Source organism: Cricetulus griseus (assembly GCF_003668045.3).
Source record: "Cricetulus griseus strain 17A/GY chromosome 1 unlocalized genomic scaffold, alternate assembly CriGri-PICRH-1.0 chr1_1, whole genome shotgun sequence".
Lineage (NCBI taxonomy): Eukaryota > Metazoa > Chordata > Mammalia > Rodentia > Cricetidae > Cricetulus > Cricetulus griseus.
Window position 1 is genome coordinate 204,505,218 of NW_023276807.1, and position 25,266 is coordinate 204,530,483.

Below are 25,266 nucleotides of genomic sequence, written 5' to 3' on the forward strand. Positions count from 1 at the left end.
TTCATAACCCCTCAGATGTTTACACAGTTGGCTCTGCTTTGGACAGTGGGTTGAAGGTGTCACCTGTCCATTATCACAGTTCTCTGGTTAGGCAGGACTAATGAGGACTGTCACTTTACAAAGATGAGGGTGGGCTGACTTAACTCAACAACACAAAGCTTGTCTTTTGTAGATAGTCAATTCACTTAATTACTCACTGTGCTGCAGATGGGCAGCTGCCTCTCAGGCTGGGCCTGAGACCTGATTATAAATATGAACATAACTTGTATGCTTGTGGAAACCAGGCTGTCACATTTGGGGTGTGGTTTGAGCTGATTATATTATAAATATGAACATAACTGTAAGCTTGTGGAAACCAGGCTGTCACACTTGAGGTGTTGTTTGAGCTGATTACATTATAAATATGAACATAACTGTATGCTTGTAGAAACCAGGCTGTCACATTTGAGGTGTGGTTTTAGTGAGATTTCATGTAGTCCCACCGTAGCCATAGGCAAGGGAGACACAATAGATCCCACTGACTTCAGTGATGGAGGCATTCCTTGTGGGAAGCTACTGTGCTTTTAATAGATTGGTCACTATTTAGGACATTGGTGAACTCCTGTGCCTCTGATGTTTCTATCTCCTTTCTTAACTTAGTCCAAACCTGTTTCCTAAGAGGATGACACCAAAAAAGTAGAAATTGTACTTTGTGGAAAAATGACAAAAAACAAAGTCCTGTGTTCAAAAGCTTTTGTAAGCTTTTCTTAAGTAAAGAAATTAATGTAAATATAATATAATTTGAATAGATTCAATTACCATTGTTAATTTTGCCACCTAGCATTTTTAATATAATAGTCATAGTATTGTGCTTTAAATTCTAGGTTTCTTTTGAATTACTTATAGAAGTGGAAAAGCTAACATAATAACTCTAATATTTACCTTTAATTCTATTTGTAGAATGGGTTCAGAATCAACTATTATAGTTTTGACAATTTGCTAAATTTTATCCTTATCACTTGATATGTTTCTATTTAACCTTACATATTTTCATTGGTAGTCAGTCCTTTAATAGTCTTGGTTGCTTAGTGTTATTGATATTTTTTCTAAAAGGTTGGAATAATTTCGATCAAAACTATTTCTCCTGAATTTTCTATGACTAAGTACCTGTCAGTTTCCATTAAGAGAGAAACTGGTTTTTGATTTTTAAATATCTGGGTTGAAATTTGGAACTTAACCTGTTCAATATTGAAGACATAAGTTACTAATTTTCACAATAAGCTTTAAGATAGGCACTTTGGTGCTGTGAATTGTGTGTGTGTGTGTGTGTGTGTGTGTGTGTGTAGTGTGTGTGTGTGTGTGTGTGTTCTCATGCTGAGGCAAGTAGGGCAATTGGTGTTCTAAAACTTTCATATTTTCTCACATACTGTTGATGGCATTCCATAAAGCGCTACTATTTTTAAAATCATATAAAAACCTCTTCCAAATCAAATAGTTTTAGACAACAATTTTCCTTTAATTGTCCAGTTAGGTATAGATTTTATTGCTTACTGTGCTTGATTATGTGAATTTTAGATGAGCCCATTAGCATGCAACTCTGATTTAATATACAACACTGTCGATGAATCATCACACTTGCTGTGATTTTGAATCAGAACTCTAATGCTACTAAAATGTGAGTGGTTTTACTAATACAGTCCTTTAGAAAAGTTGTTTTCTCCCCGAGAAAGAATCCAATGACGTTATTGCTCACATGCACTTTAATATGAAAACACTTCATTATTTTGAATACAAATAACTGACAAGGTACACGTCCTTTGGGAACAACCCAGTTCAAGTGGCAAATCTGTTTTGTCAAACAATAGACACCCTTCAGAAAGGAGAAGCCATCTCTATGGTAATAGGACTAACAGTAGCCTATTGATTGAGTGGAAGAAGACATTATACAATGTCAGCTGGCTTGTTACAATTTCATTTGTTGTATGACCTGAACTTAACCTCTGAAACCTTTCTTCTGTGAATGTAAACCCAACAGCAGGAGAGTTTTTGTGCAGCCATTATAGTGGTGGCTTTTTCCAGCCCTGGCCTACAGTAAATATATTCCTTTACAGGTTGCCTCCTTGCTCAGAATTTGTTTAGGAGACATTTCACTTCTTTAATCATTTACAGACCAAGTCATCTTTCCATTTTGTTGTTGACTATTGAAGGGTTTTGGTCCAGGAAGCAGTTTGGTTCTTTCTTTCTCCTATCACTTAAGAGAGCATTACTGTACATGGAGGTTAGAGCTGACTGGTGTGCAGTAAATTAATTCTTTTTCAGGTAATTGTTCACGGAGCATTCACTATATTTAGCTCTTGGGGTGGACATAAAGACCTTCTGTACCTTTTAAACAAAGATTGTGTTTCAAAAGCAAATTTCTGTTTAAATGTGTTGATGTAAAAAGCTCCATTTTTTTCCAGTAAACATGACTTAGATTGAAAGAACAATTTATTCGTTGTTTCCAATTACTATATAATTTTTGCTTTTCTTGTATCCTTCTCTTGCTCTTAAAAGCTGTAAGATATCATTAACACTGCATTTTTTGTCAGTCTTTCTTAATGGTTGGCAGGAGATCAGTTTTATTTGATTTGCTCGAATGTAGAAAGCATGAGTAAAATAGCACACTGAAAGCAGTATGTGTCGGTGCAGCTCATTGAACTAAAATAGGGAGAGCATGCTTCTTTGGGAATAGTGTGCCCTTTGGGGCATTGGAAAGCCTGCATTTTGTTAAGGGAACTTAATCTTTCATTTTTGTGATATAATATTCAATTCATCCCTATACCTTTATATTAAGCTATGTAATTAAGTTATTTTAAATGAACAATAATTGTTCATTTAAGGCCACTGAAGTAAATAATTTTTAAATTTGATAATATGTGATTTAAAGTATCCTATTTGTAATTCATAGATGCTATATACAAAAATTTTAAAGTTGTAGGTAATTTAAATCATAAATATGAATGCCATCTATCTTTGCCTACTATTTGAATTTTAAGTTATTTTCCAGGAAATGTCTAATTAGATCCTATTGTAGTGAATCAGGAAGAATGCTAAAGTCATAATCACACATCTACGTCAAACACATTTCCTATGTGCTGCTATCACTTAAAGAGAAGAGAGCACACTGACAGCATCATATTAAAAAAAAAAACAAAACGCTGTACCCCGGGAAGATTTAACTGTTTATAGTCTCCAGTGAGGACATGTCTTAGAACATTTGTTAGAAGAGGTACCAGGTAAGAAATACATTCTCAATAGCCTTGAAAGTCAGCAAATTAAGATGGGGATGATTTCCAGCTGTTACTGGCCAGGTGGAGCTAGAGAAAAATCCATTCCACAGTGTTTATTAAGCATCCAATGAGAAATGAAAGTAAAATGCTTCTAGTTTTCATTACAAAAAATCACTTTTAAAGAAAGTTAGGTAAACCATCCACTAAATAAGCAGATCTTCAGATATTCTAAAAGTCCCTGTTCTGGAAATTTATAAAAGCAGTGAGACCATTAGCACAGTATGATAAGAAACCAGGTCTCTTAGTGTCGAATATGTTATGTAGACTATCTGTGTATCAGTAATCATTGGTGTGTTGGAACTACAGAGAAGTTGCCATCAAGTGCAGCAATAATAGTTGACTTATCTTCTGACAGGTTATTTTGTGTTCATGTTTTATGCTTGGGGTTTTGTCATTTTTATAATATGTGTTTCTAAGCATTAAAAGCTAATTTGATTATAGTTTTGGAAAGTGCTTGATTCTGAGCAGTGTGTCTGCTACTCTTACAGCTACCATTTAGATTCCACTCAGTAAAGAAGAGAAAATTAAAATGCCATACCTTGGAGAATGCAGAATCTCCTGCTTAAGGGACATTTGGATTTTCCAGCTCAAAGAGTGTTTTAGATTATTGCCATAAAGAATAATGGGAAGCACTGCCTAATTTCAGAAGTAACTATGCATAAGTAACACATCATCACCAAGCTTCCATACTTGGAGAAGAATGGGAAGTACCAGAGCATTCATTTCCATTCAGGGGAATATCTGTCTTGATCCCTGGTTAATTGATCACATGTTTTTCTCATACGTGTATTAAAATTGCATTGACTCAGGTTGGTTAAGCATATTAAGAGCCCAGCTCATTTGCATTTTCTTCTAAGTTGAGGGACATATTAGGCTCAAATAGCAGTGCTTCATTTTGAAGGGAGAAAAGCAGGGCAAAACTCTTTTAAGACTGTGGAGTCTTTTCTGACAGCTAGTCAGAGTTAGAATTAGTTCAAGGAGATGTTAATAATGCACTGCCTGGCCTAATCCCTTTGATATCACCAGGTACCCTCCTGTTCATGGGTTAATTGCTTTAAAAGCGCAGGCAATATTCTGAGCGGTGGGCCGCTTCACCTTTTCACAGCTGTTACCATTGAGTGACAACTAAATCCCATGTGTAAGATGAGGAAGAGCTCAATCTCCAATTGGGAGAAAATTTATGTAAACCGCAATCCCTTCAGAATGTGCGGAAGTCATAGACTTTCTTGATTTACTCTGCTTTTCCCAGAAAGCTCTATTGTTCACTTTCCTAAGTCCCATCAACCCTTTGTAGCAGAATATCACAGCGGCAGCAGATAGCTTGAAATATATAAATGCTATCATAGCTCTGATTAATAGCAGTGCTTATGAGTCAAGCCTGATAACAGTGCAGCTCTCCACTCAATTTCAGATACTGCTAATGGAATCTGTCTTCTCCAATTGTAATATGAGAAGGCCTAATTTGCCATGGAGCTTGGAGCTGTCACCAGTAGGGGATTGTGGGGTCAGATGGGAGCTGCCAGGTTTTTGCCCTGCAGCTTGTATCTCTCACTTTGAATAGAGCAGCCCCCTGCCTGCCAGTTAGCTGATAGGCCGCCGTGGGGCTTATGCCACTATGTACAATAGGAAAGGGCTACATAGGCTGACTTTATAATTGTGAAGCTAGCTCATATTTCCACAGCTACTGTGCTGCATAATTTCTAATAAGTGGTTTTAACAAATGTCAGATTATGAAAAGTTTCCTCAATTACAAAAACTTATAAAACATTTAAATTGCTAAATCTGTTTCCTGCCGAGATTCTTGCTACTGGAACTAGTCATCAGTTATTGCTGCTTAGCTAATAAATATACATATTTCTTAAAATTATAAATAAAATGGTAACTTATAACTCACATAGATCTGCAGCTTTTGAAACTTATAAAGATAGATGATGACCTTAACGAATTAGTATTAAAATGCACTTCACAACTTTAGGTAATTCAACTACTTCATATTCAGTCTCTTGTTTTTCATGTTTATTGGTGTTGCTAATGAGAGTAGCTTAATACCCTCATTTTGTTGATTTTAATTATTTAGATGTTTTGTGTTTACTTCCTACACTTGTAATGTCTTAACTTTGATAATGAGTCCACATCTTCTAAGTTTTCCTTTGACTATAATGTGCTGGAATATACTAGGAGCCAGTTTCAGTTTTACTGCTGAATGCCAAGTACACTATGGAGACTGAATAGCATGCTCATTTCAAGGTCTGACATGTTTGTGTGTATCTCAAACAAAATCAACTGTGATTTAACTGGGCCACTGTTTTGAACTAGGCAGCACCTCAGCAGCTGTTGGCCTCTCATTGTGCAAGTTACTGGACTTACAAGAAACAGTGGGAATGCTAAAGACTAGCACAGTTCTTTCTTCTAGATCATTCAGGTATGAGATAGTGAAGTACAAAAAAAAATTGGATTGTTTTAGATTTTATTTTATAGCTTTATTGTATGGCTTTATTTGAGTTAATTGTTTCTGAAAACAAATCTTGTTTTGAGGAGGCATGCACATGTCACAGTGTACCTGGAGGTCAGAGAACAGCTTGAAGGAGTTGGTTCTCTCTCTTTACCATGTAGATCTCGGGGCTCAAACTCAGGCCTTCAGGCTTGGCCGTAAGTGCCTTTACCTGCTCAATCATCTTGCTGGCCTGTAAATCTCAATTCTCATGGAAATTTATTGATTTCATTTATTTATGGAAGCTGTTCATAATCTCATTCCTTCCATTGTTGTGCTGTGTAATTTTCCTTTTTGAAGGCTTTAAACACACATCCCTCTACTTTTATATGGTTTTAAATCATGAAAACCCATGGCAGTTTTCTTTCAGTGTCTGTAGTTATTTCAGGCAGAAACAGTAGTCTTGATCAACTCTCGTAAAGTGAAAGTATCCTTGGTATGATTTTTCTCAAGAGTGACAAAAACAATTATAAAATGTGGGAGAGGGACTTAGTTGAAAATCTGTTAAAGACGGGCAGATTATAGTTTTTGAGGCCCATTGGTGGTGGCTAAAGAGCTACTACTTGAGTATACCATGTCTTCAGTTACTGGTTTTTGTTCATGAGGACTGAACCTGGACATGAAAAGGCTTAGAGATCCCCCTACTCTCATCTGACTACAGACTAGAAGTTGACACAGTAGATGCCTGAGCATAATTACTACAAAAATGTTGAGTGACTACAAGAGAAAGAAGTGGTACAGTACTAAGCGTTTTGTTGCCAAAATCCTAGTTTGACCATTCTCCATATAGCCTGGAGAGATGGAAAATGTGATGTTGATTATGTGAACAAGCCAGAAAGATAAGAACATGGAAGGATAAGAGTGATGCATGTGCAGTTGATTGTATCCTGCTTTAGCCTATTTCTTTCCTCTAATCCATTGTGCCTTTTTAGTTATCAAGTGACACTAATAGCAATTTAGTTGCCACTAATGTTCATCTGCTGTTTCATGGCCTGTCTGCTTCCAGTTCTACTTACTTCAAGTAGAAGAGCTCAGTATAGGTGAAAGCTAGTGTACCCCCCTCCCTCCCCATGGGGTTCTTTGTACGCAAGTAACATTGAAGTCAAATACATCCATGAATTTTATGAAGCACATGGAATGTGTGCTTGGAATGAATTTCAGGTTTCTGTTGTTTGCCTTCTTTCTGATTGAGGGGTATAAATTGTAACCTCCTGATTTATCCTTCATGTCAACAGATGAATACTTTTCTGTCAGTGAGGAAACTACTACACAATCAATAGCTTTCTTAGGAACCCTCTCTGGGTCTCATGGATGTTAGGCAGTTATGTTTGAATCAAAGAATTATGATGCTCACACTTACTAGGATGGACTTTCTTAACACCATTACAGCTGCTGTATCTTAGTGGAGCATTTCTGCCATTTGTATTACTCAGTGAGACCGAAAAGACTTGAGCATCCTTCTCATACTGTCTTTGTGTGTCTGTCTGTGCTGTACAGTACTACTGTGTTCTCCTAAAATGTGAAGCATATGATTTTAGTGATAACCCAAGCAGAAAACAATCAAGATTCATTTACTACAAATACATCACATATTTATGGACAGAATATGTTTATAAAGAATGAAACAAATGGGGCCTGTCAGTGCAGGCCTATAATCTGCTACTCAGGAGGATGGGGTAGGAATACAGCAGATCCAAGGCTTGTCTGGGAACTTAAGTTCAAGCCCCTGTAAACACACACACACACACACACACACACACACACACACACACACACACACACACACACAAATAAATAGACTTCAAAGAGGGCTGAGCATATAGCTTAGTGGTGGTTCATTTGTCTACTGTATCTATAACCCTATGTTCAAACCCCAGTACTATAAAAATAAAACAAAACATACTTCAGTGGCTTGAATATGTAAATCATCTGGATCTTTGCTGTTCTCTAATTATTAGTACGAAACCTTAGAATTAAGATTACCTCTTCAGCAGTATAAAAACTATGGCTATTGGTATTTGGCTACCCTTCACAACATAGTGATTGTATTATTTAAATTATCACAACAGTGGTGTTCAAAGTGTGTGATTTCAGTATGGCTCATCAGGTTTACCTTTCTGTAAGTCATTGAAAATTCTAAGAACATGTAGTTCATTTGAAGCAATACCTTCTTTGACTTCATATTATAGAAAAATGAACTAAGAATGGGCAACAGTTTTTTTTCATACTATAGTTAATTCATCACAAAATGTTCTTAAGTTAAAGTGAAAAATAGTGTCTGTAGACTATTTTCAATATTCTTAGCTTCTTTACAACCTCACTTTAACTCCCTTCCCTCCTGTTTACTATTGGTGTGATTAAGTTTTATAAATTGGTTGTACATTTTTGTATGTCTTTTAATTTTTTCTAAATTTTAACTTCAAGATTCTACCCTAGCAGATTATTAATTCTTTATTTGTTTTTTGGAGAGATTACTTACGCAGGTTTGTTCAAGAAAAAAAAATTGAGGTAGGGTTCATGAATTACCAAGTGAAAACACAATGGCACTTTGAGTGTTTTGTTTTCTTAATATGCTTGGCTGCTTTTCCTGCTTGTGTGTCTATGTGTCTGTACACCACATGCAGACAGAGCCTGCGGAGGCCACAAGAGTGTTGTATTTTAACTCCTGGAACTGGAGTTAAAACTGTTAGCTCCCATGGGGTGCTAGGAATCAAACCCATGTCCTTTGGAAGAGCAGCCAGTGTACTTAACTACTGAGCCATCTCTCCAGCCCCACAGTAGGGCTTTTGGTTAAGCCATTTTTATTATTTTTTTCAATCATCAGACTTAGTCTGTGGATTGATGACAATTGTTTTGTCTTATCTGGAGAGATAGTTCTAGTTTAAATGCCAGGTGGACTTTATGGGTAGTACATGACAGCTTGATTTATGGGCTTAGAACAATAATTTCATTTAGAATTCATATTCAAATATTAATATCAGATTAGACACCTCCCTCATTTCTTTTTTGGTTTGTTTTTGAGAGGTCTTCTTCCTATGTAGTTCAGACTGACTCTGAACTCACTTTCCTCCTGCTTCAGCCTCCCAAATGCTGGGATGACAAATATGTACCATCGTGCCCGTTTCCTCCCATTTATATTTGAAAGGAAGACTCTCTAGCAAGAAATTAGGACTGTTAATTTGTTGAGCAGTTATTATATGTAACAAAATTTAGTGATATTTTAATCTACTTACATAATTTAACTCGACTGAAAAAAAATCACGTTATACCTCTGTGGGCAGAGGGAACATAAAGAGTGTGTTCTGATTCAAGTTTCTTCCTAAAAGATTTTGGCTAAGTCATCTAATTACTCACAAGACACTCCCTCATTGTTAGCAGTGACAATTACAGGGCTCAGTAATCAAACAAGGCAGTGAATTCATTGGAGACTCAGGACTTCTATAGACTCCTAGGAAAGCCCTTTCACTCAGAAGCAGATCCTCAGTCCTTTTCTTGTTTAACACACTTAAGAGCACACCCACTTCCCAACAGTTTCACCATTAAGAGTTTTATGGCATCACCAAGAAAAACCTTCGGCACATTTAAATGTTTCTGTCGCTAACGTGCCTGGTTGATGTGGAGTGTTCATTGATATTTGATTCAGTAAAACAGACAATGAGAATGTTGTTGAACTTTGTCCAGATGTTGAGAAAACGTAAGGAACTTTTTTACACATCTGTATGTGAAAGACAGTGTAACTGTGAACCCTCTGTACTTATTATTCCCTTGGAAATATTTATTTTGTAAGTAAAGAATAAATGAAGTACCGTGAAAGCCAAAGTGCTCTTACATAAGCTATTTCAGTAGTCTTTCTAAAAGAGTATTTAAAGATTAAAGTACAGAATGATGAAATGAGTGAGAATGCCTTAGTTTCTAGAACATAGATCCATATGTACATCATATTAATTTTTAAAAATTATTGTAACAAAGAGTAAATGCTTTATTTTCTACTTGTTGCCAAGATATCATTTTTATAGTTGTAGAAGCCAAATTCATAAATGGCATGGTTCATTTTAAGTTGTTAGAATTATTTTCTTTTACATGTATAAGTGTTTTGCCTGAATGTATGTATATATACCACATGCATGCCTGGTTTTGACAATGTTTCCACAAATAGGGCATTGTATCCCCAGGAACTGGATTACAATGTTTGTGAGCCTCCTTGTGTGATCTGGGGACTGAACCTAGATCCTTAGCAAGAGCAACAAATGTTCTTAACTACTGAGCTGTCTCTCCAGCCCCCAAAGGCATTGTTCCTAAGAGAAATAAAATTTACCCCAAACCTAAAATACCTTTTGTGATTTATTTATTTATTTATTTATTTATTTATTTATCTATCTATTTATTTGTGTGTGTGTGTGTGTGTGTGTGTGTGTGCGCGTGCATGCATGCAGGCATGCATGCCTGCATGGGGCTGTCTTGGTGTACTACCATGTGGAAGTCAGAGGACAACCTAAGGGAATTAGGTCTCTTTCTACCATGTAGGCTCCAGGAGTCAAACTTAGCTAATCAGTCTTGACACCAAGCTTAACCACTGAACAATCTTACTAGACCAAGATTTCTTTCTAACTAATGGAATAATTAAAAGCTTGATTTGAAAGTTGTTTTGATGAGAGTATAGCTCAGTAGTAGAGAACTTGCCTAGCATGTGCTGGGGTCCTGGGTTCAATCCCCAATACTAAGAGAGCAAAAAAGAAGAATGAAAGAAAAATTGCTGGACTTAGGTTGAAGTAATTAAAACCATTGCTCTTTAGAGCCCATTGGAAGTTTAATATTGTGTCTTAAATATAAAATGCACAGTTGTGAAAAACATATTTAGCTTTTCTTCAAACGTATACATACCAGAGATATATGTGATACATTATTCTGTTGTCATGGTTATCTAGTACTATCAATAGTCCACAATTTCTTTGGCTTTGTAATACATTGTATAGAGGATTTTAAGTTATCCAATTCTGGTTTTCTTATCTTTTGATTGTCTACAGTGAAAAGTTTATATTCCTAAGAATCATTTATTTTTAGAAATATTAGAAACTCTATTAAGTATTCAGTTAATTTAAATTATTGACCTCCTAGAGGAAGGGCAACTACCTTCCCCTATTCTCAGTAAAAACACTTTAGAGAAAACTCCTTAAGAAAACCAGGTGCCTTTATTGAGTTACAAATAAAATATATAGTGAGTTAGCCAAGTGGAGACAATCTGTGCTCCAACGAAAGAGCCACTGAAGAAACCCAGAGTTGGGGAAGCAGCCTGTCTATGATTTGACTCTAAAATGCCCCCCAAAGGTTCATTCAGTGCAGGCCAGCTGGTGGACTTTAATTATTTTTAATTAATTTACTTTTTGATAATTTCATTCATTTATGTAATGTATTTTGATCATATCCATGCTCCTGCATCACCTTCTTTCATGCCTTTACCTCCTCCCCCTGAACTCCCTCTTTCCTACTAGTCCTGATGGAACAGCTCTGACATCATCTGTGGCTTATTCCATTGATGTATTCACAATCTGATAGCATTATTTGTTGGTGATGGGAGCTAGGAGGTGAGACCTGGTAGGAGGAAGTAGGTCACTAGAGCCATGCCTTTGGAGGCTCTGTCTTCTTCTGACCTCTTCTGGTCTTGCAGCTGCCTGGCTGCCATGAGGTAAGCAGCTTTCCACTCCCATGTCCTTCTGCTATGATGTTCTGCTTCAGCTTAGGCCAGAAACAATGGAAAGTGGAGAGGACAGGGGAAGGAGGGAGAAAGAAGGAAGAAGAGGAAGAAAAGGAAAGGGGAAAGGAAGAAGAAGGTGCATAGAGATTGACACCAAATCATTATAGAGCTCAACTATGTCATGAACTTCCATTATGGTTGTGATAGAAGAGGAACCATTAAAGGGTTAGGTGGCAGCAGATGCAAGATTGAATTTATTTTGAGCCCTTCACTCAGATAGTGATGGTGGACAGAGAGCTTGTCATGCTTCTGGTTGGTTTAACTCAGGATGATTATTAATAGCTGGAAGAGGGCTGTTATGGTATAGATGGAGGGAGGTAAGTTTAATAGTGGTGGTGGGGGCTCAAGAGATGGCTCATCAATTAAGGGTGCTTGCTGCTCTTGCAGATAGCCCAGGTTCAATTCTCAGCACCCACATGATAGCTCACAGCTATGTGTAACTCTACTTTCAGTAATCTGACATCCTCTTCTTAGTTCCATGGGCACTATATGTTCTTGGTACACATATGCATGGCAAACATCATTCCTGAAACATAGAAATAAACATTTTAAAGTGGTTAAGACATCAGATTGGCAAGTTGTGAAATGTTCATTTCTCATATCTTACACAACTAAATAATGCAAGTCATAAAAGAGAGACAATAAAATAGCAGGAGTTGTGGCTGGCAGAGATGATGAAAGGTTCATTTTGTTCAGGTTGGCATTGACTCACTGTGACATCATTTGAAGAACACAGCGTTCAGGTGGACATACATATCCCCTTGAAACCAAGGGGATAAAATATGCTGTAGTATTTTTTTTTCAGTGTCTGGTTGTTGGTTGAAATCAAGGTAGCAGATAAAACCAGCCCATCTGTGTAAAGTGAGAAGAGTAGTCACCTAAGCATAAGGAGAATGGAATCATGGCAGCTATCAGTGTTGGGTTCATGGGAAAAATGAAAACATTGAGAGAAATCACCAAAGGAAGATCCAGAACTGTATAAGGGAGCAGGGGAGTGTGGGATCCCAGAAACCAACCTAATAGAATGTGCCTGGAATAGTTCTGCAGAGGTCCAGAAAGCCTACTGTCTTTGGGGTTGGGAGTGAAAGCAGCTTGCAATAGCGTGAGAAAGAACAAAGCCCATGTGAGAGGGTGAGACTGATGCTGAGCCCAGCCGTGGCCCTGAAGTGACTTCCCGAATGCATCCTGGGGTCAGATTGTTTTTTGGGTATTTCTGTTGCTCTGTGGTGAGATGAAGCACATCAGGACATGCTGAGGCAGTTGGATTTGAATACTATAAGGAGACTGCTTCCCTGCAGAAGCAGTGCAGGAATCTATCTCCAAAGCCTGTAGAGAGTCTTATCCTTAACTTGACTGGCTTGTCCTTAGAGGTCTCCAACTCCACTTGCCTTGCACTGGAGAAAACCCATCTCTTCACAGTCACATGAACCTTGGCTTCCAGGACAAATTTTAATTTTAGTGAAAATCTTAGAAATTTGAGAATCGCCCTATTAGACTCTTTTCTATCCTTAGATGCCTTCAGTAAGAGTCCAATTTTTAGTAACTGGCCTACTCCAGCCTCTGACAATTAGATACCTTCTTTTGCAACATGATTTTTGCTTCCTAGCATACGTTAGCTTTCAGTTGGCCCATTTCTCTCGTGCCCCACAGTGTCCTCACCCCTTAGCTCTGCATTTTTTATCTCCATCCTCCCATGACTGCCTTTACCTCCTCCCCGAGCCAATCCATTTTCCACCCCCTTCCCTTCTCTACTTGAACTCTGCCCCTGTCCTTCTGCTCTTCCCTTCCAGGCTGGTTGGTGTAGTGCTGCTACTCCATAGCCATAGGCTGCACATCACCACTGTACGAAGCCTTGTGTTCAGCTGGGGATGTAGCTTAGCAGTGGAGCACTTGTCTGGCATGTGTGAGACCTTTAGCTTAAGCCTCCTACTGTGTGTGTGTGTGTGTGTGTGTGTGTGTGTGTGTGTGTGTGTGCGCGTGCGTGCGCGCGTGCGTGTGTTTGTGTGCATGTTTGTGCACATGCATGCGTGTGCAAATGTGTGGAGGGGCAGGGGGCTGGTGTCTTATAAATATCACTCCTGAGTTCTGGCATTTCTCACAGCAGGTATGTCAAATTGCCTCCTTTTCTTAACCCACCACTTCATGAATGTTGTAAAATTATGCAGGCAGTGGTGCTGCTTCTGAATCTTAGCATAAAAACAGGGTTAAGATATGTGCATTTAGGGGAAATTTAGAGCTTGAGCCATAAAACATTGAAATCAAAGAAATATATGGTTCAGCCTATATAGATTATTTTATGAAACATAAAATTAATAGTCAATGATAAGTCTCCCAAAATGTTTACTAGTGTACCCTTTTCAAAACCCTTTTGTTTTTTGAGATGTGGCCTTTCTGTGCAGTGCAGGTTTTCCTGGAACTAACTGTGGAGCCCAGCTGGCCTCTTAAGTCATGACTCTTACTTCTGCTTCCTGAGTGCTGGGATTACAGACCTGTTCCATCATGCCTGGCGTATTCTCCATTGGAATATGTATAGAAATAATTGAAGAGACTTTAAGAGTCAGATGTGGTTGTACACATAATCCCAACACTTGAGAGTCTGAGGCAGGAGCATCACAGACTCAAAGGCCAATGTGAGCTACATGGGGGCCTGTCTGGAAAGGAAAAAAGAATCCAATAATTTTATGGTTATACATGTGACTTCCTGTGCTTAGATGTGTACTTCTTCTTCTCTGCTTTCCACTATTTTCTCACATTGCACTGAAAACAATGGCAATTGTGAAAGAGGGGATGCATGTCTTGTTGGGATTATTGGTTGCAAGCAATTGTCTGGTTGTATTTAGTAGAAAAGAATTGTATTTTAAAAAAGTCAAGGTCAGGCAAGATGATGCATGCCTTTAATCTAGCACTTAGAAGGCAGAGGCAAGTGGATCTTTGTGAGTTCAAGGCCAGCCTAAAGTTCAAGGCCACACCGAAAGTTTGGGGTCAGCCAGGTCTGTATAGGGAGTCCCTTTCTAAAACAAGAGAAGATGAGAAGAACTCTACAGTTTGGTTTAAAAAGGCAAATAACCCAATTTTAAGAATTGCGACAGGGACAGTAAGATGGCACAGAGGATAGAAGTATGCAAATGAAGAAAAACACAGAAAAGAATGCATGACATCATTAGTCCTTAGAGATACAAAAATCAAACTTCAGCAACATACTACTTCCACCTACTAGACTGGCTAGAATTACAAAATTGGATATGAAAGCTGAGCATCATGGCATACACCTTTAACCCAAGAACTCAGGAGGCAGAGGCAGGCAAATTTCTGAGTTCAGGCCAGCCTGATCTAAAGAATGAGTTCCAGGACAGCCAGGGCTACACATAGAAGCCCTGTCTCAAAAATGACACAATACAACAAACGTTGGATGATAGGTGCTCACTGAAGTGGAAATGAAGCAGTCGCTCGCCTTCTGCTGCTGCTGAGAAACAGACTGACTATAGGCCCATTGACCTTCTGTGTGTAGCTGCTTCAGAGCTGCAGCCCCAAATCCATTAGTGTGAATTTTGAGCAAGGCCTTGGATGCTGAAGATGAAGATTATAGATCTGATTTCTGTCACTGTTTATATAGCTAGTACTTATTTTTTGTCTATAACTTTACTCAACAGTTTCATACATTATTTCTCTAACATCGAGGAAAATCCAGGTTAAGACTGTACAGTTCATTGCAAACCCACCCTGATCTGAGGTTGGCAGGACTCAGATTCTGTGGCATGAGGTTAATCTTGAATAAAAGTCCGTGTACCCAACTCTGGGTAAGTCTAAGGTGACTAGATACATTTTCTTAGTGAGGTCAATAATTTTGCTCTGTTCTGTTCAATATTTCAATCCTATGAAATATTTGAAAAAATAACTAGCACAGTGCATGATTCTAATACTTGATGTCAGCAGTTCCAATATAGTTGGTGTCTCCTTGAGCATAGCAGCATAGGTTTAAAATCATTATAGATTAGAGAATCTTTGATTTTCTTCCTAGAGTTTACTGATATCAATACTTTCTCTTAATTCTATTTAATTATCCATCTGGTGGTTTTAAACTTTAGTATACTTTTCTTTCAGAAAAAGTAGCCTGAAACATGTCAACAGATATTTGGAATATAATTTAGTCTTTCTTCATAGTATGTTTTTTCTATGTAATGTGGAAATGAACACAATTCTACTAACTATCAAAACCTCATTCTAGTTCATTCCTCATTCCAGAAGGTACAGATTTAATCAAAGTGCAACTTGCCATTAATTGAGAATAATTTATTTAACATTAAAAACCAAACACCTGTCTTTGAATCCACAACATAGCAGCAGTAGGCAGCTCTGCTACAGTGTTAACACTGGTCTAGCCATCAGCTACCACAGGACCGAAGAAAAATAACCTAACTTGTCTCGTTCCCAATTTGTTTGAAAAAGGAAATTATAGAACTTTAAGCATGTTATATTTATGGGCACATAATGATGGATTTTATAGTGACAGTTTCATGCAGGGATAGTCTATATTTTGATCTTATTCAGCCTTCCTTAAAGCTCCCTCTCTAGTTTCAAGTCTTTTTTTATTTTTTATTTTGTTTTGAAACAGGGTTTCTCTATGTAGCCCTGTCTGTCCTGGAGTTTGCTTTGTAGACCAGGCTGGCCTCGAACTCAGAACTCTGCTTGCCTCTGCCTCCTGAGTGCTGGGATTTAAGGTTGTACCATCATGCCTGACTGTCTTTTTTTATTATTTAAATCTAAAAATTCTACATAAGAAAAAATGTGGTATTTTTTATATTTCTGGGCTTGACTTGTTTTTGTTTAACATTGTGGCCCTAGGGCCAAAATTTTTCTGCAAGAACATGACTTCATTCTTCTTTATGATTGATTAATACACATTGGGCACATAAGCTATATTCTTTTCATCATTCATATGGTGATAGGTGTGTAGACTGATTCCATAGCTTAGGTGTTGTGCAGTGGTCTCAGGCTTGGACCTCTGTGATAGGTCTAGTTTTAGGTTTTGAGGAACCTTTGTACTGTTTTCCATAGTGATTGTACTAATTTACATTCTCCCAGTATCTGTTGTTCTTTTTTATTATAGTATATAGAGAACCCTCTTACCTTTATCCTCCCAGTATCTGTTGGTCTTTTTTATTATAGTCATAATGACCAGGTGAGGTGAGATGAAATCTCATTGTAATCTTGATTTGTAGTTTGCCAGTGGTCAACACTTTTTCATAATTTATTGACATTTGTACTTCATTTAAGGATCTTTCAATTCATTTGCCCACTTACTACTTAGAATATACAAAGAACTTTTAAGAAAGGAATTTGTTTCAGACTCATTCTACCCTTATCTTTACCCTTGAATCTGTCATTTCTCCCAGATACTAATTTATGCCATAAGTAGAAGAAGGATGTTGTGTCTTACAACAGCTTTCCAAAATTGAATTGACAGATGAAACTAAGTTCCATTAAAATGGTAGAAATGAAATCAACTGTAGTGACTCACACCTGTAATCCCAGCAGTTAGGAGATAGAGAAGAGTTATAGTGAGTTTGAGATTAGCCTGGGCTACATAGTGAGACCCTGTTTCAAAAAACAAAACCCAGAAATGCTTTTAAGGATAATTCACTCTCACCTTGTTTCTTTGTGTGCTTGGAGCTAGGTGCTTCTAATATAAATGCAGATGATAGGTATAGTCAGAGATGGACTAGAGACATGAGAATTGAAGAAAGGTTTTAGAAAAGAGTAAGATATGAATGTAGAGGAATATATATGAATATAGAGGACATTGTATATAGGGGTCCAACATGAGCCCTGACAGCTGCAGGGAATGGCATGTCATGTTAGGGAGTTCTGAGCACACACCTACGCAGCACAGATCATGATGCTAGTGTTAGCGGGAGGATGGGATCCAGTGTATTGGAAGGTTGGATTTGAGGCTGGTTTATTTCTGACAATATGCAGACAGTGAAGAGCTTGAAAGTTTGGAGCCTGGTGGTCATGAGGAGTATGTTTCTAAGGAAATTTATATAATAAATTACAGAATGGATTGGAAGACAAGTTAGGGAAGTACTAAGTGATTGGACCTAAAACAGTAGGGACTCAACCCAGAAGTAATGAGTACATAGGAAACTCACTGAAAAGGGAAAAGTAACTTTGTGTATTGAATCAGGATCTCTGGGAAAGAATGAAACTCCAAACAACTTGGGGCATTCCTTTTTTTTTTTTTTTTAATTATTTTGAGACCGGGTTTCTCTGTGTAGCTCTGGCTGTCCTGGAACTCACTCTGTAGCCCTGGCTGGCCTGGAACTCACTCTGTAGCCCTGGCTGGCCTGGAACTCACAGAGATCCGTTTGCCTCTGCATCACAAGTGCTGGGTTTAAAGCATGCACCACCACCACCTGTCAGAAATTCCACTTTTTATAAGAGAAAGAACAGAAATCAATCACAAATATAAATTAGAAAACAAGTTTGATTCAAGTGAATTTTATTATTTTTGGTTCTGTGTATCAAACTTGGGACTTTGTGCATAGTAAGCATGTATTCTACCATGGAACTAAATCCCAGCACTGTGATACTGAGATTTTTAAAAGATTGAGTTATTATTTATATTTTATGCATATGAGTTTTTTGCCTGTATGTGTATCAGTACACCATGTTTGTACAGTGCCTGAGGTCAGAAGAGGGCATTGGATACCCTGCATCTGGTCCCTTGGAACTGCAGTTAGAGATGGTTGTGAGCAGCCATGTGAGTGCTGGGAACTGAACCTGAGTCCTCTGGAAGAACAGGAAGCACTCTTAACCACTGAGCCATCTTTCTAGCTCCAATGTCAAAAATTTTGTTTAACTATTTTTCTAAAGTGGTTGATTGAAATTACTTTATAATTTTTTATATTTATTTTTTTCAAGACAGGGTTTCTCTGTGTAGCATTGGCTGTCCTGGAATTCACTCTGTAGATCAGGTTGCCCTCAAACTCAAATCTACCTGCCTCTACCTCCTTGAGTGCTGGGATTAAAAGCATGTGCCAACACCACCTGGCTACTTCATAATTTTTATATGAAACAAAATATCTGAAAACTAATGGATTAGAGCAATTAGTATCATAATTGTTAGGCCTAGTAATGGTGACTAGACTTTCTAATACAGTTGAAATACTTAGCAATGGGTATTGGATTTCCTAATGCAGTTGATAAACTCAGATCTTAAGATCATCAAGTACTTTGACCAAGACCTCCTTGGTCTCACACTGGGAGATAAGGTAGAAGGGCCCTAAGGTCCATGAGATGTGAAAATTGAATGTTCCTGAATAGGTGTTTTGCCATTTCATTAGTTTTACAGTTAAATATATCAGTTTCAACTAGGCCATCTTCCTTTGTGGATATTCAGGAAAATGGCAGGTTTATCTGTAGCTGCTATCTCTTCAGGTTTTCTGACCTGGCTCCAGTCCTAGAGTTTGATCTGAGAACTCAACCTCATTCTGTCCATAGGCTTGTCGATTTGTTAACATGTGGGCCTCCTAACTAAAATCTGGTGGAATTATGTGAAGAATGCGTTGGTTATAGTTGTTGGGAGAGAGCTGGGTGATTGTCATAATTTCTGCTGGTAGAGTTTCTGAAAGAAAAATGAAGTCAGCTCCTTTTGTTGGGAAGGAGATTTCATGTTATCTGTGTTTGCAGGCTTTCTGGCTCACATGCTGGAGGAATCCTTGCTGCGGGGGTGTTTTCATTTTCTCGCCTAACATGGCAGTGGTCCATTGCAGCCGAGGTTTTTAGCTTAAACAATCTGTTTGTGGGGCTGCTCATGGCGCTTACTGTGCGTTTTGAGGAGGCAGCAGCCGCAAAGGAGAGATCAAAGGTAAGCTATTTTGATCAAAGTGAAATCAGTTTTGTTTCAATTTTTAGATAGAAAAGTGTTTCTTTTTAACTTTGCTTTAGACCACATTTATCTATTCTGATTCCTATTAGGGTAATCTGGGCAGGTGGAGAGACTGCCCTCAGACCCTTTGTTAGGAATGGAATGATGGCACCTCCCAAGCATGGTTCTTTTCCCCTCAAGAGTTCAGAAGGTTTTGGAGAATGGGAATTATGAAATGTCTAGTGAGCTCTGAGAGAGGGATGGGTTTGGTTCATACACGTGTGTGTGTGTGTGTGTGTGTGTGTGTGTGTGTGTGTGTGTGTGTGTGGTGAAGCCAAGTTGTGGATGGACTACCTTAAGGTATATACTGTGGTAATACATTGATTCCTCACTAATCACAAATTATGAGTTATTTTTAGCCAGTAGAAGAGCATCAGATATAAAAACCCAAGCTGTTCAGAGATCACACTGCCATAGTCATCTAAAGTGGAAGCCCTGTGTTGTAAGCACTTAGCCTCTACACCTAGTTCAGGCCACCTTATTGTTAGAGTTTAGTACAAAAGATACCATGGCTTATTTGTGGTTCCCATAAATCTCCAATGCTATTAGAGTATTTTGTTTAAAACAACCTTCTTTTCTGATTGTGTTAAAGAAAGAAAAAAATGTGCTATGTACATGTCATGTCCTTGTTAAGAGATGCAAGCAGGCTTTCTTGGATGCAGCCATAGGGACCCTAGTAGCAGACTTAATTCCAAATATAAAGAAAAGTAGGAATTTCTAACCAAGGAGCCGGCAGGGAATCAATCAGTGAAGGATTACTCACAGTAAACATAAGGATTTTAAAGGGGGATTTGGGCCAAACCAAATTCAGGACATTCTCAGGAGGGAGCAGGCCTTGGTGAGATGTGGAGCTGTGATGGGACGTGTAGGTGGAAGTTGAGGATCTGCACTGTGATTGGATGGTGGAGAAGAGTTCAAAGGAGCCTAAAAGCAGTGTGGTCAAGGAGATCATCTCTATCAATTATGAAACAACTACATGTTCAGTAACAGCTGAAAGCCCTCTCCGAGATAAGCAGAGTTCTAAATAAAATTTTATTTATTTAGTAGTTTAGCAGAATTGCTCAACTTCAATGACAGATTTCAGTTAGGAATTATACAGTGCCCCACCATTGTAAGGGGCTTCCGAGGAGTCAGTGTGAAGATAGTCTTAAGGTCAAACTGTAGGGTTTTATGAGAATGGGGAAAAATTACCCAGAACTACTGCTGATAAACATTAGTGACTATTAACGTGACTGCTTGCATTTCAGGGTTTGGCTCTAATCTGGCCTGGCATGAAAAAGCTTTGCAGGTGCATCGAGGGCTTTTACTGTTATGCTTAGAGTTTTAGGGGAAGTTTTGACTAGTGTTTCTTTTTTCATTCTCAGATAGCAGTCATTGGTGCTTTCTCCTGTGGCCTTAGTTTGTGTAATCAGCACACAATAGTACTCTATGTTTTATGCATTATACCCTGGATTCTCTTCCGACTTCTGAAAGAGAAGGTAGGTTTTTTTATTATAAAAATTTAAATCCATACTATTTCACATAGGTTCAATTCAGCATTTGTGTTATCTGAAAAATTAGGGCTTTAGTGTTTCTTGAGTTTTATGTAAAGCATAAATGACCTGAGGCTTTAACAATATTGACTTTAAAAAGAGGATTTACAGAATTATGCAATATTGATTGTGGTGGCATCTGGCTGACTTCATAATTTTCCTCATGATTCTTGATAGCACCTCAGTGAGAAGAGGCAGAAGAGACTGAGAACAGCAATATCAAGTTCCCTAAATGGTTTTCTTGCATGTTCTAAGATTCAAGGCAGTCAAGCACCAACGCTTCATTCCTTCGTTCAAGGGTTGAGTGCTGTCTGTGCTGCCTGCTTGCCCCAGGAGCTGGAGACTAACACAACAGACAGCATCGCTGCTAACGTGAACTCATTGAAGTCAGCAGTGATAGTCCTGTTTTCTCAGAATCCATAGAATTCCTCCTTATAATTGAAAACTGCTCATTTCCCTTTTATCTTTCTCTGAAAGAAAACATTACTGTTAATTAAAATGACAGAGAGAAGCAATGCAGAATTTCCTTTGTTAGACTCTGTGAGATTCAGGTAGGAAAAAGCAGGGAGTGAGTTAGTCATGGACTGTGGGAAGATAAATGTCCTTAATTCTGTCAGAGTTCTTCTAGAACTATAGCCTATTTGTAAAGCAGTCACTTTATTTATTGTTTCTTTAACAAACTCAGTGATATTTATTTCTCATTATTTGTTAATTATACCCAACTACAATCGGAATTATAATAGAAAACACATAAAGCATATAATAAAATTATTAGGAAATAATTATACTAAAGCTTTAAATAATTGTATTTACTATACTTTAGCACATTTTTTGCTTTGGTAACAAAGCAAAAAAGGGTAATGTGGTGATTAAGGAAATTCTTATTATGTGATTACAAAAAGGAAACAATAGTTGACAAAGAACAACTTTTTCTTAGAATTTAGTTTGGTGACGTCAATCATATAAGTCCTTACATGGGGGATATTAAACAGCTTAACCAGCAGCATATTTTTAGATTGTTTTTTATTGGTATTTGGTTCTTTGACCCAAAGTCTCTGTGTTTAACAGTGGTATACTAGAGTATACAGAAAGTTCTTTATAAGTCTTGAATAATAGATGAAGACATAGCTAGATGTGATGGTGCATGCCTGTAATTCCAGCATCTGGGAGTCTGAAGCAGAAGGCTTGAGAGTTTAAGGACAATCTGACATACACAGAGAGTTTGGAGCCAGCCAGGTTTATATCCCAAAATGTATGAATTTAGGGCAAAGAGTTAAAGTATGATTTGACAACAGCCGAGGCAGCACATCTGCTTTTCCTGAATCTGGGTACCTGGATGGATAGTCAGGCAGCCCTGCCTGCTCTAGTTTCAGACTTCTCACCTCAGGAGAATCAGGGTTATTTTATTGGAAGACAAGCCATATAATTTGGGTAAAATGTTCAGGACTCAAGAGTTAACACTGTAGAGCCTGGGCTAAGGACTATTGCTCTGTCCTGGGGTAGACTACTAATGAGTGCTCAAATTTGGGCAACAGTGACTCTTCAATGTAGCACTTTCATTTCCATTAAATAGCAGAAGGGAAGTCAAGGGAACATGGAGGGCTAGAGAGAGAGAGAGAGAGAGAGAGAGAGAGAGAGAGAGAGAGAGAGAGAGAGAGATTCTATATGTATACATAGGTACATGTATGCATTTATATTGGAGCCTGATTCCACCACCAAACCATTCTGTGTTTGCAGGTGGAAGAAATCCCTGTCAGGTGATCACAGTGTATAGCCAGGACAGGGAAGCTCGGTCCCTTCCATCTGTAACAGCCCTCGTGTAATTGTCCCTGCTTACTTCTTAGACAAAAGGAAAACAATATATTAACTGTTTCTTTCCATTCTAAATCCAACTTTATAATGTGCAGTGCCTCCAAAACTGTAAACATTCGCTTCCCTAGCCCCACTTTTAAGACTGGCAACTGCCTGTTGTCAGATTAGGTAGTTCTGCATGCTTTCATACCATCATTTTATGCATCTCATTTCTGCTGTGGAAATCACAAATGAGATCAGTACTATAAGAAAACACTCCATTTTCAATTAAGAATGTTTGTTTGAAAATGCAAAAAGAAGTCGTCAGCTGATTGTTCTACTGCTGCCGATCGAGTCCTGGCTCTTATATCTTTCTCACAGATGAATTTCTCATTTTTGTAAGGGAAAAAGTTGGCAGTTTCCAATTATGATGTTTGTAAGAGATCCCCTTTCTCAGTTATTAAAGTGAGCAAGGCTTGAATGTTTCTAGAATGCCAGAATACACATTGTTTGGACTTAATCTTTGTAATTGTGTGGTGTTGGTTTTTTTTGTTTTTTTTTTGTTTTTTTTTTTTTTTTTGACATGTACAGGTGAGGAGTTCCTCCAGGTAGAGCTTATGAAACAACGTGGTTACACATAACAGCCAATTCCATTGGTATTCCACTAAACAGAAATGTGGAGGCACCCCGGGGGTTTATAAAAGCTAGCTTTGTCTACACCAAACATCCCATGAACTGTGGAAAGAATTACATCATCACATTACAGCAACTGTCATGAAGTATACAGTTAAAGACACTCTGATGATGGTGATGAAGTAAATTAGCATTAAAATAGTATTGGGGCCAAACAACGTGCAGCTACTTCCAAGTGGGTCATCTCAGCAGTGTAGTGCTGCACGTCATGACATGGTTTAAATGTAAAAGATACAGTCATTTGATACTTACACGTCTTTGCTAATATTTGCTCCACTCAGGTTTTGTCACAGAAAAAAGAATCCAGGCTGATGCAATTTTCTGGTAATCCTCAGTAATCAGAAGGTTTAGCATAGTATTCTGTGGTGACTTAATATAAATTGAGAGATCAGCTTTAAGCAAACATATTTGATGTTTCCCCTGATGAGTTTCTTGAAGTTCCAGGATGAATGGGCTGAAATAAACATGTGCCCCACTGTGTGCCCCTGTGCAGGAACTCGCCTTTAGCTCTCTGTTGAAGCTCACTCTGGCCTTCTCGGCTGGCCTGCTGCCCTACATCTATCTGCCTGTGTCTTCCTACCTCAATCATGCCCGCTGGACCTGGGGAGACCAGACGACACTAAGAGGGTTCCTGACACATTTTCTCCGGGAAGAATATGGAACATTCAGCCTGGTAAACTTCTGTTCCAAGCCCTGCTAAGGAAACAAGTGGCACTGCTTGAGTGTTCAGTTGGACTTTGACTGAAAGAGCAGCACATAGGATTGTCATTTTAGTTACTTGTGGAGCAGATTAGTCCCTTGGAATATGGCTCTTCACCTCTACTGTTTACTGTGACAACAGTACACCCCACACACACACACACACACACTTTTTACTTGTTTAGTTTTTTTATCTTTGTGAGTCAATGTTCTATAGCATAGGCTTGCTTCCAACTGATGATCTCAGTGCCTCCACTTCCTCAGTGCTGAAGTTAGAACTATGTACCCACATTCGGCTTAACATTTCCGTTTCATTTATCTATAATTCAATTTTTAAAAGTCTGGGTTTTTGTATGTGCATGGGTGTTTTGCCTTAATGTATATCTGTCCACCATGTGTGTCTACTGCCCATGGAGACCAGAAGAGGATGCTGGATCTCCTGGCACCAGAGCTGCAGACACTTGTGAAGCACCACGGCACGTGCATGCTGGGACTCAAACCTGGGTGCTCTCTTTAGTACGGAGCCATCTCTCCAGCCTCAAGATTTCCTTTACATGTTGAATAGTACTCATGTTACTGCTTAGTGTTAAATGGAAAAGCTGTTTGTAAAGATTCAGAAAAGGAGGTTCATTAAATTAGAGGTGGGATGCTTAAAAAAATTTAACAGGCCTGCTTTCCCTGAGGCATGGTAGGGAGAAAATTAAATGCAATTGTAGTAGCGGATAAAAGAAAGGGGAAATTGAAGATATATTATTTTAATATAGACAATGCTATTAGGGTTTCCTCAGATAGCTTGTATTCTGTGTTTTGCTTAAGAAAATTCTAGGAGAATCCATAGTGGCCCCATTGACAAACTTCCAAACCTCTCAAAAACTCATGAACAGTGAAGCTTTCTGAACAGTGGAGGCAAGGCCAGGCAAGATGACACACAAGGGCGCAAGTTATCTGTAGGCCAGCTATCTGCAGTGAGACCCGTGTAAATAAGGGAACACATAATGAAGTGGTGAATAATTAGGGGGGAGGGATCTGTGGGATTCCTGATGGGATTAATGAGGTTTTGTTTCTTTGTCTTT

The 25,266-nt window shown here is 38.3% G+C and overlaps 1 protein-coding gene across 4 annotated transcripts in view; it reads left to right on the forward strand.

Moving 5' to 3' along the window:
- Positions 1 to 25,266, forward strand: part of Tmem260 (transmembrane protein 260) — a 65,318-nt gene that overhangs the window by 5,890 nt on the left and 34,162 nt on the right. For 3 of the 4 annotated variants that reach the window (XM_035452536.1, XM_027386568.2, XM_027386570.2), the window contains exons 4-6: positions 19,241 to 19,418; positions 20,843 to 20,956; positions 23,988 to 24,167. In XM_035452536.1, coding sequence (XP_035308427.1) covers positions 19,241 to 19,418; positions 20,843 to 20,956; positions 23,988 to 24,167 — 472 coding nt within the window. Of the gene's footprint in view, positions 1 to 5,624; positions 5,731 to 19,240; positions 19,419 to 20,842; positions 20,957 to 23,987; positions 24,168 to 25,266 lie in introns of all 4 variants that reach the window. The other variant, XM_035452537.1, reaches the window with a different exon arrangement.